We start from the raw sequence: 14,921 nt of genomic DNA, 5'->3' as shown, positions 1-14,921 counted from the left end.
CTCTTACTAAAAGAAAAAAAAACTATACTACTAGGATATACTAATAAAAATCAGTGGAGAAATGATCTTGTCTAGTATTTCTTTGGTTGTCCTACTTTAGAAAAACTAATTTTCATAATTTTCTCTGTAGCCTAGTAAAAGTTGAAATATATTGGATTCATTTACATAGACTCTCCTCTTCAGATGTCTGCTCCAATGAGGATCTCCCTGAAGTTGAGCTGGTGAGTCTGCTAGAAGAACAACTACCACAGTATAGGCTAAAAGTAGACACTCTCTTTCTATATGAAAATCAAGACTGGACTCAGTCTCCACACCAGCAGCAACATGCATCTGATGCCCTCTCTCCAGTCCTTGCTGAAGAGACTTTCCGCTATATGAGTGAGTATTTTTTTACTCTTTTAGTCTGTGCATTGAAGTAATGATCATGGGTATCTTGGTATTGATTTTTAAAGCATTGATGTTTAATAGCCAATGTTCAGTGTATACCTACTTTCATGTGAACTGATTTCACAGGAAGAGATAATTCTGTGTTACATCTGAATGCAGAAAGTTTGTCATCCTTAGGACTCTCAGTGTCCAGTGTTGCAAACACACTTAGATGTTTTCATGACTTGATATTTTCCTCAGACTGAGTAGAAAAGGGAACTTTTTAAAAAGCGAAGTGATTTAAAATTTTAATATTCCTTTATAACTGTCAACATTTATTATCCCAGTAGTTTGGTATCCTAAGCTATCAGCTTTTGACTTTTATCTTTATTAATATCTTTATTAAACACAGTCACAAGAATTATGTCAGCATAATTAAGCATAGTTGTTAGATACATAAGAAATTTTAATAATGCCAGGAGAAATAAATATACACTATATAGTATTATTTAAGGATTCCTAAGTGAGAGACTGAGCCAGATTTGTCCTAAAAATAGGTCTGTTTTACACCAAGCTATTAGAAAAGATAAGGAAATTTTTGAACTTCAAGGTATGGAGACCTTTTTGCATTTGATTTTATCCCAAAAATCTGCATTAAGGCTGAAATTACTTTTCTAAAAATTCATTTGGTAAAAAATGTTGTGTGCACAGTAGCTATTAGGATATATAATAAAATCTTATGAGTTCAATATTGATATGTTTGTGAAATTCCTTTAATTAGAATTAAGCAGGTGATTGCATCAGATCCTAGACATTTTCCCAGTGAGTGCTTCAGTGATTAATGCCAGATTGTCGTTGGAGAATGACTATTGTGCAATACTCATTTTCATCGTAATCATTAACTTGTTTTTAGCACTAGTTTCCTAGAATTTTTTTCTAGTCGTTTCTTAGAACTTATTACTACTCAAAAAAATTTATAAACATTGTTTCAGCTGAAACTGAAATATCAAGAAGCCCAGTGAGTGTTGTAGTGTTTTAATGCCAGATTGTTATTGACGTATAAATATAATGTATAAACATTATTTCAGAAACTGAAATATCAAGAAGCCCAAATACAATTGTGTTTTTGTCCTTAATCTTTCTTTTAAATAGCTAAATTAAGTTAAATTAAGGCTCCAAAGGTTTTCTTGACATTTTAGTTTGAGAATTTGCTTGCTTGAGATTTTTCTGGAAAATCATTTTTAGAAGGAACAGTGTTTCTTATTTCTGGTTCCTTTTGTTCCTTGAGTGTTTAAACTTCTGAGAACTTTCTTTTCTTTTTTTTGAGACGGAGTCTCGCTCTGTTGCCCAGGCTGCAGTACAATGCCACGATCTCACCTCACTGCAACTTCTGCCCCCCCAGGTTCAAGCGATTGTCCTGCCTCAGCCTCCTGAGTAGCTGGGATTACAGGCGCACCCCACCACGCCAGCTAATTTTTGTATTTTTAGTAGAGACGAGGTTTCACCATGTTGGTCAGGCTGGTCTCAAACTCCTGACCTTGTGATCCGCCTGCCTCAGCCTCCCAGAGTGGTGAGATTACTTACAGGTGTGAGCCACCATACCCAGCCTAAATTGCTAAGAACTTTCAAACTGAAATTTCATCTGGATAAATTTAGTTTGTCATTATTTTGATAAAGTGTCACAGAAAGTGCCCTTCAGTTTATTTGTTCTTTGTCCTCTCAGCTACTGAGCGGCAAAACTATAGCTAGAAAGTAGTCTTAGATCATGATTTAATGGAGTTAACTTTTAGGATGAATTATAAGTAAAAAGCCTAGAAAATAAAAGGCAAAATTTAAAATACTTTCCAAGACTTTTTACAAAATGATAGTGTCCAAGGGAGCAATTTAAAACTTGAGATTAATAGGATGATACTGACCCATACTTCAGGGTTCTGGAAAACTATCCTATTTCTTTAGTGTAATGGTACTATTTTCACTTCAACAGTTTGAAAATTGAACTATACATGATATACCTAAGATCATGAAGCAGATGAGCTAGGATAATACTGATAATTTACCTTTGCACTGTACTTTAAATTCCACTGTTATTTTAAAGGTTAATAGTTAAATCACATACAAACTTCATTATGCATTTACACCTTGTGAATGTAAAAGCTAAATGATTTATTTTATTTAGCAAATTGACCAAAGTTTAAAAAGGAAGATACAACACATTCTCTCACCCTTTCCCACAGTTTTCTATCCCTCTGAGATTTCGAGATTTGTGGTTTTGAATAATTACCATGTACCCTGGCAGACCATCCTAGAGCTCAGCTCCCTGGGTTACTTTGGGCGTATCTCTTCCTCTCACATGCCAGTGGATACTTGTGCTTATTAAAATGAATTTTAACACCTAGTAAAAAGGCGGCACAGGCAAAGGCACTTTCTTTCTTGTATAACACAAAGAAATTGAAAGAGCTGTGAGAAAATACTGATTTGGAAGGAAACGTAGCCAGCATTTGAGCTTCGGAGCCTATCTCACACGAAATGAGGAAGAGTGGGTAGTTCTCTGAAGTCACCCAATCCAGAAGGAGATTGTTTACTTTTAAGATAGAACATTGGGAGAGCAATGAGTGGGCAAAAAAAATCAATCAATCCATCCCAGTCCCTGCCACACACATGTAAAGTTTAAGATGGTCAAAAATTGTTTTTCCTGCTGAACAGTCCACCCCAGGGTTTTCTTGATTTTATTAAGACTGAGTCCCAGAGTGAGCTGTGGGGGAGCCGTGCAATCAGAACACGTTACAGACTGTACCATTTATTCATTTAAAGGCTAATGTTAGAAACATGATTCTTTCAGGGGGTTTTATTTGGTAATATAGGATCACCTTTACCACTTCCTAAGGCATAAGAGGGGGAAAAATGATTATCTAAGTTTTATTTTAGGCAGTGGTTCTCAAAGTGTGGACCCCTGCAATCAATGTCACTTGAGAAATTGTTAGAAATTCATATGCTTGGGCCGCCTACTCCACCTACAAAATCCGAGACTTTGGGAGTGAGACAGTCCTAGCTGTCTGCGTTTTAAAGAGTCTTTCTGGTGATACTGATGCACACTCAAGTTTGAGAACCCCTGATACAAAGCATTGCCAACCAAAGTAAATGGCCATTTCACAGTGACATTAATAGGAGAATTAAGGAATTGGGGAGAGTGTATAATTTTGCAGATAAATATGGTCATAGAAGTTATTACTTCCAATTAGTAGGTATACTTTTCCTCAGGCTCTGCCCTCAAAAATTATTAACCTGTACTGGCAGAAAAGGACATATGACAGATGAAGTTCAGGAAGTGTTAACCATAAGCCCAGTCATAGAGGTTAGCAGATTTATGTTTCCCCTAGATAAACTCTCTCCTTCGGTTCCACAAGAGAATTAAGCTATATACTCTAAGACACTTAGCGTTTATACAATGGATTGCCTTATCATCCATGCATCAGGTACTAGCTTTGTGCAGTCCTTGGGAGAATTGAGAAAATTGTCATTCAAATGGTCTGTAGGGCCTGATTCTGCCCTGGAATCCTGTTGAGAAAGACTGCCTTAGATGGTGTGTATCATCAGTTTCTCTCAGTCATTTTGAAGGCAGAAATGTTTGCTGTATCGTAGCAGCAATGGCTGTGGTCGCTTCTTTAGGGTTAAAACCTCAGGACCGGCCTGTAGTTGTCAGGAGCTATTGTAGCTTTTACTATGCCACGTGGGCACTGTTTGTGTTTCATTTCTATTTTGTTGTTGTTGTTTTTGTTGGTTTTGGTGTGAGAACGTTGGAGAGTGCTGCAGGATTAGAATTCTTTTTGGAATTCAATAATTGGGGTAAAAACTTTAGATCTTGAGAAGGGACATATGAGAGAACTATCAAGCACCATCTCATGTAAATGGCAGATACTAGAATGGATTATCAACGGTGTTTCCCATCCTGAAAATAATCTGAGATTGAGCCGGTTACTGTGAAATTATGCAGGGCTAGAACATAAAGTAAGGATTAGTGAAGTGCTTATGTATGTTAAACTCCCACCCCATATTTTCAGGAACATTAGATTCTCCAAATATTACACCAAAAATATTGCACATTAATTAACAACCTCTGGAAACAAGTTGCAAAATGGTTCTGTAAAAATATCTATCATCTCCCTGATGTATAAATACTTTTTTAGAGAGTGAGGAAAGTGCGTATCTGGAAATAAGCAAGGATCGTTGCTAATTTCTGTATCATTTAACATATTTTCAACAACTGAAAACTGAAGGGAAAATATGTTTTGATAGGATTGATTTTAACAAAGACAACCTGCTTGGCTCTCTCTACATTCTTGGTTACAGAATTATGATGAAGAACTAGTCTGTGGTTTTTGAAGCATTTAATTACAATGTCTAAATGCCAAGACATTAAACACTTAAGACTTTGGCCCTGAGTGCTTTTGGAATCCTTCCAAGCAGCATGTCTTTATCAGGAGTGTTGTGTTAAGGAAGAGAAGACAGAACTGATTCCACTGCAGAGAGAAAAATCCATTGTGTTCCTTTCTGTTTTGTGCCTGACATCTTTCTGTGCGATTGAAGAGGCCCAGCTTTTGTGAGTTGGTAGTATCTAGGCTGCGCGTACAATGTAAGAATTTGAAAATTCTGATTGCACTATATAACTTCTTTGCCATAACAAATACTTAGGCATTTTAAAGTTCATTTTTGCTTTTTGAAACTTTTTAACAAGGGTTGCTGGGTTTTTGTGGAGTTTTTTTTTGTTTTTTGTTTTCTGGGTTTTTTTCTGTTTGGAAAGATAACATTTGTTCTTTATGGAAAATTGGCAAAACACTGAAAAGAAAACAGATCAGCCATAATCCTTACCCAGAGATAACTACATTAACATTTTAATGTATATCCTTCCAGGCTCTCTTCAATATAGATATTTATAGATATGCTCACACTTTAAAAAGCAAAATTGGGATCTATGCTGTTTTATTATATAACATGCATTCACAGATGTATATGCTGGTATTTCATTCGACAAGGACTTTTTTATGTTCTTAGTGGGGCTGCGGCAGAAACAGCAGCAAAGTGGAAAGAGCTCATTACTGGACTCTTAAATCATCTGAGTTTTTTCTAATGACCTTGTGAGATGAGCGTTATTATCATCTCATCATCTCCATAGTAAAATCCTAGTTTGGCACTAATAACTTTCTTCGCGGTCTTGAACGTGCCACATAATTTCTCTCAGAGAAGATTCCTCATACAGGAAAGTAAGATCATTAAACTAGATAACTTCTTAAGGTTTAGCTTTAAATTTTTATGCTGTAACAGATGGTAAGCATTTATAGGAAATATATTTTCATTCCTCCTTACTAAAACATATTTTATTCTAAACATTTCTTTACTGTGTTACTGTGTCCTTCATTTTTTTATTCCCCTTTCATCATATATGACTTGTGGTTCACAGTTGTTTTTAATATCCTTAACTTACTAGTCTTACTCCAAGTTAAATCTACCACTTCATCTTTAACTCTGGTCAATCATGTCGTGTGTTTTTTAAACTAGTTGTATAAAAACTGGTTTTGACTGAGTCTATAGGATGCCTGATTTTTGCTTTGGGTGTTAACCCTAGATTGGTGATTTTAATTCCTGGCTCCACGTCATTTTCAACACCTGGGAATCTTCTACATACTACCAGCGCCATAGGGCTCCCTGAAATTAATTAAATCAGAATCTGGAGTTAAGAGCCATTGCTCTATACTACATTTGGGTTTACAACCATTTCTGTAATTAGTTTAGAGCATGGATATGTTGATTTTATATTTTTCTCCTAATTTTGTTATTGAGACCAGAAGTAGAGGAGACCATTCACTGTAAGTATTTGCCTTAATTATTTAATCCTTTGTTCCCGCTATGCTACCAAATTATACTGTGTCTATTCCTTAGGCCCAAAAGTCTGTTTCCCTTATCACTGTGGTTAAATCATTGTGTTAGTTTCTCTATTTGTAAATATAAATTCTTTTGGAGTACAAATGTTTATTTCTAGGTTTTAAGAAAAGTTTTTATATTTTCAGTTTAAATCTTTTTTAGTTATCTCCTCATTACCATCAAGCCAGCACTTTGTTTTACTTTTAACTAGGAATAAGGCTGTTATTAATAATTAAGCTATAGGTAATTCCCAGATTCATTTTAGTCAGTGGTGCTAGGGAGAAAATAAAAAGCTCAGATAAAAGTAAAACATATCTAATGATATCCCTTCATACTCAGTCTTTTGGGTACCCTAAAGTGTTAAAATGGGACTATGGAACTACGAATTACTGCCAACTCAGAGAATTTAAAGTCAGGATCATTTTATACCTACCAGTTCTATTTAGGGGTAGTAATTATAAACAGTTATATGATACTTAGCAGTTTACCGAATAATTTATGGCTCAGTAGATTATCATATTTGATCTTCTTAATAACCTCATGAGATGTGTTATCACCTCCGTATTTATTATCTGAATCTCAGAAGGGTTAAATGACTTCTTCCAGCTCCTAAAATTTATGAATTCAGCTTTTCTACTCCAAAGCCCCTGTCCTTTTCACACTTCAAGGCAAACTAGTTGTAATAAAAGCAGTCTAAGTCAAACACAGATTTATGTTCTGCAGTAACATATCATGTTCAAAGTCAAAAGAGCCCTCTTTTGTTATGCATTATTAACTTTTAGATACGTTTAGTGTGACTGGAATCATTGGAGTCATATTTGCCCTTCTCTTTTGAACTAAATTATCTAGGTATATTGACAATTCCTGAATTTGTGAAGTGTAGAAATACAGAGCTTGAATTATACAACTGATAATGTAGCATGCAATTTATTTTATAGCTGAGACCTGGATGGGAGAAAGATTTTTATACAGATAAAGGGTTTTTAATTAAGCTTAAAGGAATAATGGTTCATAACAGAACCAGAAAAAGTCCTACAAGTCCTGTTCCTTGTTTACATTAGCTCACATGGTAGATGATCATAGATGGTTAAGATAATCACAGCAGAATTCCAATTAAATTCCTTATAACAGCATAACCCTTCACTAATACCCCTTAGTAACTTTAATTTAGATTAGACTGTAAATCTATCAGTAACAATCCGTTCTCCCAGCCATCATTCTCATAAGTGAGTGTCCCAAACTTCCTGTCTTACCAGGGAAGTAGGAGATAGTCAAGATGTGACTGCCTTATGATCATTTGATACTTTCTTAATTATTGTATGATATGCACTTTGTTTGTAATGATTGGACTATTTCTTGAGTGTCTAATACATAAAACATTTCTTTTTTTCACATATATTTTTATTCTCCTGAATGACTTTTTGTAAAAACCTGAGGTTTTTGTTGTTGTTATCTCTCAATTCTTATTAATATTTAAATTTTTCCATTATTGCTAAAGCCTATAAATAGTTGTTTTTAACTATATTAGTTCTAGGCACAGACAGGGTGGAGCAGATGACCAAAACTTACAATGACATCGACATGGTTACACATCTCCTGGCAGAGGTAGGAATATCTTTTCTTTCTCCAGTACAAAAAGGTAAAACTTGAGGATCAAATTTGCACATCAAATGGAAAATGTTGTATGTGCTCTGGGTTATTTTGTATAAGGTCATTACTACTGGAACAACTGACATCTCAAAGTAGAATGTTTCCTGAAGTTTATTATTGTGATGATGCTATAGAGGATTTATAGTTAATTATTTATTTAATGGTGTTGGCTGGCCTCCCCTTCCTAGAAAAGCATTAATCTTTAAAAAAATAATAATCATTTTAAAATAACCTCTGCTGTTATTTATCCTATAGCAGAGCTGCTCATTCAGAAAGCAGTATCATTATCATTGCAAATCAATACCTACGGTTTGGAATATCTCCCCTTTTTACTTTTAGTTTGGGCTATGATTTGAGCTCACTTTGTCTATGGCATTTTTGATATATAGTGTATCTCCTCTAGTTGGCAATCAGTAGAGGTCTCCCTTTGTACCTGTTTCAGTTGATCTTATTGAAGACAGTCTTTCTCTAACATATCCTTCTCCCCTCTCCCCCCAGCTCTCCAGAATGATTTCTACGTATGCCGCTTAGTGTATATTTAAAATGAGTCTTTAAAATATGGAGATAATCCCTCCATTTTCATATGCCTATGGAGAGAAAGGATAGAAGCTTAATTTTATTTATATAATAATTACTGTAAGTAGATCACATACAAGGCAGTGAGATGTGTATTGACAGTTTTCTCTCCTACAGAATACAGTCTTCACCACTACCACACAGGTGGAATTCCGATGCCTTTGCCAAGTATCACTATCTGTCCAGAAATAATAACTCTGGGTGGAAGCCTATTGCTTGACTTTTCTACAGACTTCCCTGCATGATTACCACCAGCTTCTTTAGACTTCTTTCTTCTCTATACTCTAGGCAGAATCCTATGGCCTCAAAATTTGCAGTCTTTTACCTCCTATTTTATTTCATATCGCCATTCTTGAACCAGTTGGCAACAGAGCTCTTGGCTACACTTTCCTCTAAGCTGCTGAATTCACATAGCTTTGCCCTAAATGGAACTCTTTTTCTACATACCTACCTGATCCGTATCTTAAATACCTAATTCTGTATCATTACCATGCTTGATACACAACTGCATTCAACAAATATTTGTTGAGCTTTTACTGTACAGACCCCATCCTCATTTTTAAAGACTATGTTCATTTTCCAATTCCCAAAAATTCTAAGTTTAAAGTTTGGGTTGCTAGACTCTTAATTTACTAGGATGATCAATAAATCTCACCTGATATCAAGAAAAGGGATGTCCTCTTTCATTTAGAACAGTGATGGTTATCCATTTGACCAACGTTTAAAGCACTACCTGTGTGCTAGAGCCTGTGTTTATTTGTGGTATCCAGGCATTAAAATGAATCTTGATGCTTTTTAGAACATTGCTTTTGATTTTACCAAAACTGACCACAGCATTTCTGAACTGCCATGTAATCTTGTTTATACTCAAAGAAAAGGTGTATTTGGTATTTTAACAGAGAGATCGTGATCTGGAACTCGCTGCTCGAATTGGACAAGCTCTCTTAAAGCGGAACCATGTCTTATCTGAGCAGAATGAATCCCTGGAGGAGCAATTGGGACAAGCCTTTGATCAAGTAAGCCTTTGATCAAATATCTGCAGCATGAAATAATTAGGTTTTATGCAGTTGAAAATTTATTTTCCTAGGTGTCCCTGAAACGATGGCAATAGATAAATAACACCAGTACTTGTTGAGTTTGTCGGTGTCCATTAAACTAATCAGTAGAGAAATTAAATGTTAATTGTACAGAGGAGAACTCACGTGACTACCTTGGTCAACTTAAAGTCTATGTTAAGTATCTGTAATACCTGTGGCACCCTGCTTAGATATTAAAATTGTCCATACCCTTTTGTGTAGACTTTGTGTGTGATCTTATCTGAAATTTATTTTTAAAAAATAGTTACCCAAATATCTTGGCATCTTTATTCAAAAACCAAACAAAGGAAGAAAGGAAAAAGAAACTTTGAAAATATATTTATTCCATAGCAATAAACCTCTATAGTAAGAACTGATTTATTATTAACTCGAATGGTTACATTTCAAATTTTCTGTAACTTGTTATTTTTATCTGGTTTCATTTGCATTTTATGAATGCATTATGGATTATAACATTCAAGCCTTTAGGTTGAAACTATTTGTTCCTAGAACTAAAATCAGTACTAGGAAGACATGCACAGTGATATACATCTTAAAATTACAAGCCCTTGTGATAACAATTTGAAGTAGGGATCTCTTCTGATACCTTGAAGGTTTTTCAGTTTCGTCGTGTTTTCAGCTGTGACTGTATTATCTTAGGTGAATTTTTCTCCTATATTCCTATAATATATACAATATGAAAATTGGCTTTTCTTCTCACCTAGGGTAGAAAAAAAGCTATACTATTGAACTAATGCTCTAAAATTGTAACTTAGGAGATATCTGGGGTTTGTTACTCTCTTTTTAGTACTTCTTGCATTAGTCAGTAAAACCTAGCAGCTGATTTTGTGATTTTGTTTTATGATGAAAAATAATTGTTCCATGAATTAGAAGCTATATTGCTGTAAATAATGCAAAATAAAGAACATGAAAATCAAGCATTTTATATGGACAGGTTAATCAGCTGCAGCATGAGCTATCCAAGAAAGATGAGTTACTTCGAATTGTCTCCATTGCCTCTGAAGAAAGTGAAACTGATTCCAGCTGTTCTACACCTCTTCGATTCAATGAGTCCTTTAGCTTATCTCAAGGGTTGCTGCAGTTGGAAATGCTGCAAGAAAAGCTCAAGGAACTGGAAGAAGAGAATATGGCTCTTCGATCCAAGGTACGTTCAACCTAATTCCCATTTTCCTTTACTTTAAAGGCTATAAAGTTCACATCCAGGTACTATTGAGGTGAAATACGGCATAAGTAAGGATTTGTTATTGGCACTCCAATTAGAGCATCATGGACGAGGAGCTGTATTTGCCTTGCCTTCCATTGTTCTTATATTCCACTGAAAAGTGGTTAGTAGCAGGTTGACAGTACAATAGTGAAAGTCACAGGATAGAAAATGTATCTTGTGGAGTTTACACAAGTAACTAAGTAGTTACAACTGTAATAAGAGCTATGTCAGAAATTTACAAGATTCTGTGAACTTGTATAGTATGGGCATCGAGGAAGTCCTACTTAAGCAAGGATCATTTTAGCCAAGGCCAGGGATTAGCCAGGTAGAGATGTATGAACAGGTTGTTGGGTTTTTTCCTTTGTAAGTGATGAAATTTAGTCTTCAAATGAGAATTAAAGGTTTTTGTAGTTATTTCTGTAAAATCACTAGAAGGTATTGTCACATACTGATTTTTTTTCTTCAAGGCTTGTCACATAAAGACAGAAACTGTTACCTATGAAGAAAAGGAACAACAACTTGTCAGCGACTGTGTTAAAGAACTTCGTGAGTATTAACACACTCTCTTTTGTACCTTTTGGACAATTCTTTGGTAGGGTATCTCCACCTCAGAAGTTAGATCACTGGTTTCAGTAGAAGCATCTCAAGAAACAATTTTAAATGGTTACTGAAAATTTTGGAATATCACATTGAGCCTACAACCCTAAATAAGATACCATATGTATTTTTAAGAAATACATCTGTTTCAAATTGCAATTATCATTACAGACCTATGTTTCATAAGTAAGTTATAGCATGTTAGAGTGAAAGGAACCAAAGCTCTCATTTTGTTGACGAGGAAATAGTCCTATAGAGGAAGATGATTTGCCAAAGTCAGAAAACTGATAAGTGGCAGAACCAGGGCTTAAATGATGGCATAAAACCTATCAATCAATGAGTATAAAGTGCCAGTTATGTTTCTTTAAAGGAGTATGTTTTAGTTTGAGGTAATGTTAACTAATTTTTTAAAACATCAGTTGGAAAAAGATTGGCTTCACTGGAGAAAGATATTTAATTTCTCCGTAAATACAACAGTCATCCCTTACCTGCAGTTTTACTTCTCATCGTTTCCATTAGCCATGGCCCGGACTGCAGTCTGAAAATATTAAATCAGACATTCCAGAAATAAACAATTCATGAGTTTTAAATCGCGAGCCATTCTGAGTAGCATGATGAAATGTTGTGCCATCCTAGTCCATACTTCCCAGGATATGAATCATCCATTTGTCCAACATCTCCATGCAGTATCTACTACCTGCCTGTCAGTCACTTAGTAACCATCTCTTAGTAGCCGTCAGTTACCAGGTCAATTATCACAATATTGCAGTGCTTGTGTTCAGGTAACCCTTATTATACTTAGTAATGGCCCCAAAGGGTGCTGAAATATTGTTATAATTGTTTTATTACTAGCTATTAACCTCTTACTGTGCCTAATTTATAAATTAAGCTTTATCATAGTTATTTATTTCTAGGAAAACACATAATATATATAGTGTAGAGTTCAGTACTATCTGTGGTTTCAGGTATCCACTGCAGGTCCTGGAATGTATCCCCCACAGATAAGAGGGGACTACTGTATATAGCCTTTTACATTGAAAGCAATGATATGATAGATAATATCATCAATTCATTTGGGCTATGGGCTTCAAAATGTGATATCTTAGAATAGCAGAATATTAGAGAACCAGAAGGAATATAAATTGAATTTTCTCCTCCACCATGAATCCACTACCCTCCTTTTACACCTTAAAATACAGGAAATGACTTGCCCAAGAGCTCTCAGATCCAGATCTCCTGCCTCCGTATTGCCATCCTTTGAAATGTTAGAGGCTGTCTGTCAATTTTTAAATAGCTTTATATGACACTGAGAAGTAGCTTTTCTGCTTGTATTTACATATCAAATTTTTCATATGAAATAGAGAGTGAATAAATTCCTAGTGAAATTTTAAAGGCTCTATTTTATGTGCATGTAAGAAGGCCAGGCTATAATAATTGCTCTAGAGGCTTTACTCAGTTTGCCACGTATCCCTGAAAGGGGTGTGCCAGAAAATCTGTCTCCTACAGAAGCATTTCCATAGCTTTATCACATTCTGTTATAGATTGTGACTGTTCCATTCTGGAAATGTTCCTGTGTTAGATTTGTTAAGATGAATTTTCATTGCTTGTGGGATTTTATGTCCCTAAAGAGTTCTCAAAGAAATGAATGAGATTATCTCTTTGCACTTGCTCTCCTTTCAGTCTTCTTTCCTCCATAAAGAAAAAGATTGAGCAAATATCGTTTTCACAAAGAAAAGGATTGAAGCAAAACCTTTAGCCTGCTTGCCTTTATAAGTCATCTCTCTTTTTAGCTTCATTGACTCCTATTCGATTCCCAGCATTAGTCTATTTCAGAAGAACCTTTATTTTTCTCTATTGGTTTCTCTGGATTTTTTTTTTTTTATGTTAAAGGAAAATCTATTCACAACAGTCCAGTGCTTGTTATAAAACAAGATTTAGCTCACAAGTCATAGTTTGCCAACTCCTTCTCTGCATTTATATTAATTCAAAAAAATTTTTTTTTGCTTCCAAGGTGAAACAAATGCTCAGATGTCCAGAATGACTGAAGAATTGTCAGGGAAGAGTGATGAGCTGATTCGATACCAAGAAGAGATTTCCTCTCTTTTGTCACAGATTGTAGACCTTCAGCATAAACTTAAAGAAGTAGGTTTATTCATTCATTCAACAGATATTTGTTAAGCACTGACATAGTATCTTGCACCATGCTAAGTGCTAGATATAATAAGCAAAATAAACATGGTCCCTGCCCTTTTAAAATGCCGATTACTGTTTTAATCATCTTTATGTCATATAATATATCATGAATAAGTACTTTCAAGTCACTATTTCTCTTCCTAAAATGGGGTTAGCGCTTCCTCAGAAAGTGGTGTAAATTATTGACTCATGCCCATTGTCCTCTGAACACCTTGATAGGCTTTGTATTTGAATGCCCATCTTACTTAGCTTTTGAAAAGTTAGCTTTTTATAGGCTTTAAGCTGATACTCCAGAGAGAAATTCTTCACATGTCTTTATAAGAAAGAAAATAGCTATATTTGGCCAGGTGCGGTGGCTCACACCTTCAATCCCAGCACTTTGGGAGGCTGAGGCGGGCAGATCACAAGGTCAGGAGATTGAGACCATCCTGGTGAACACGGTGAAACCCCGTCTCTACTAAAAATACAAAAAAATTAGCCAGGCATGGTGGCAGGCGTCTGTAGTCCCAGCTTCTTGGGAGGCTGAGGCAGGACAATGGCGTGAACCTGGGAGGCAGCGGAGCTTGCAGTGAGCCGAGATCACACCACTGCACTCCAGCCTGGGCGACAGAGCGAGACTCCGTCTCAAAAAAATAAAAAGAGAAAGAAAAAGAAAAAAAATAAATAACTATATTTTACTTGGAAAGGCTTCACATGTCTTTTTTAATGTGTTGTTAGCATGTGATTGAGAAGGAAGAACTAAAACTTCACCTGCAAGCTTCCAAAGATGCCCAACGACAACTGACAATGGAGGTAATGAAGTCTTCATCTTGTATAATTCAGGAGGGGAAAGAATGACTAGTTTCTTTCATCTTCATGAATAAGAATTATTAAAGGGGAATTACCAAATTTAAAAAGCAACAGCAAAAGGTTAAGATGAAATTATGAAATCTAAGACGTAAAACATTTTGGCTGGGTGCGGTGGCTCACGCCTGTAATCCCAGCACTTTGGGAGGCCAAGGTCGGTGGATCACTTGAGGTCAGGAGTTCAAGACCAGCCTGGCCAACATGGTGAAACCCTGTTGCTACTAAAAATACAAAAATCAGCTGGGCATGGTGGCAGGCCTCTGTAATCTCAGCTACCCAGGAGGCTGAGGCAGGAGAATCCTGGAACCTGGGAGGTAGAGATTGCAGTGGAACAAAGCAAGACTTCGTCTAAATAAATAAATAAATAAATAAATAAAGCATTTTAAAAGTCCTGTCTCTAAAACTAGTAATATGGCAACATTCTTCTTGATTAATAGGGAAAACTTCAACTTCATAAGATTCTTTAGGAGTATATC

General features: G+C 35.6%; 1 protein-coding gene across 4 annotated transcripts in view; it reads left to right on the top strand.

Moving 5' to 3' along the window:
- The window catches only part of TRAK2 (trafficking kinesin protein 2), a 75,374-nt gene that overhangs the window by 41,973 nt on the left and 18,480 nt on the right, over window positions 1-14,921 (top strand). For all 4 annotated transcript variants that reach the window (XM_007965848.3, XM_007965850.3, XM_038001750.2 and 1 more), the window contains exons 3-9: window positions 184-378; window positions 7,811-7,887; window positions 9,408-9,524; window positions 10,540-10,749; window positions 11,277-11,355; window positions 13,418-13,548; window positions 14,317-14,391. In XM_007965848.3, coding sequence (XP_007964039.3) covers window positions 184-378; window positions 7,811-7,887; window positions 9,408-9,524; window positions 10,540-10,749; window positions 11,277-11,355; window positions 13,418-13,548; window positions 14,317-14,391 — 884 coding nt within the window. The remainder of the gene's footprint in view (window positions 1-183; window positions 379-7,810; window positions 7,888-9,407; window positions 9,525-10,539; window positions 10,750-11,276; window positions 11,356-13,417; window positions 13,549-14,316; window positions 14,392-14,921) is intronic.

Source organism: Chlorocebus sabaeus, chromosome 10, assembly GCF_047675955.1.
Source record: "Chlorocebus sabaeus isolate Y175 chromosome 10, mChlSab1.0.hap1, whole genome shotgun sequence".
Lineage (NCBI taxonomy): Eukaryota > Metazoa > Chordata > Mammalia > Primates > Cercopithecidae > Chlorocebus > Chlorocebus sabaeus.
The sequence above is the reverse complement of the archived record's forward strand: the minus strand, read 5'-3'. Positions and strand labels throughout refer to the sequence as shown.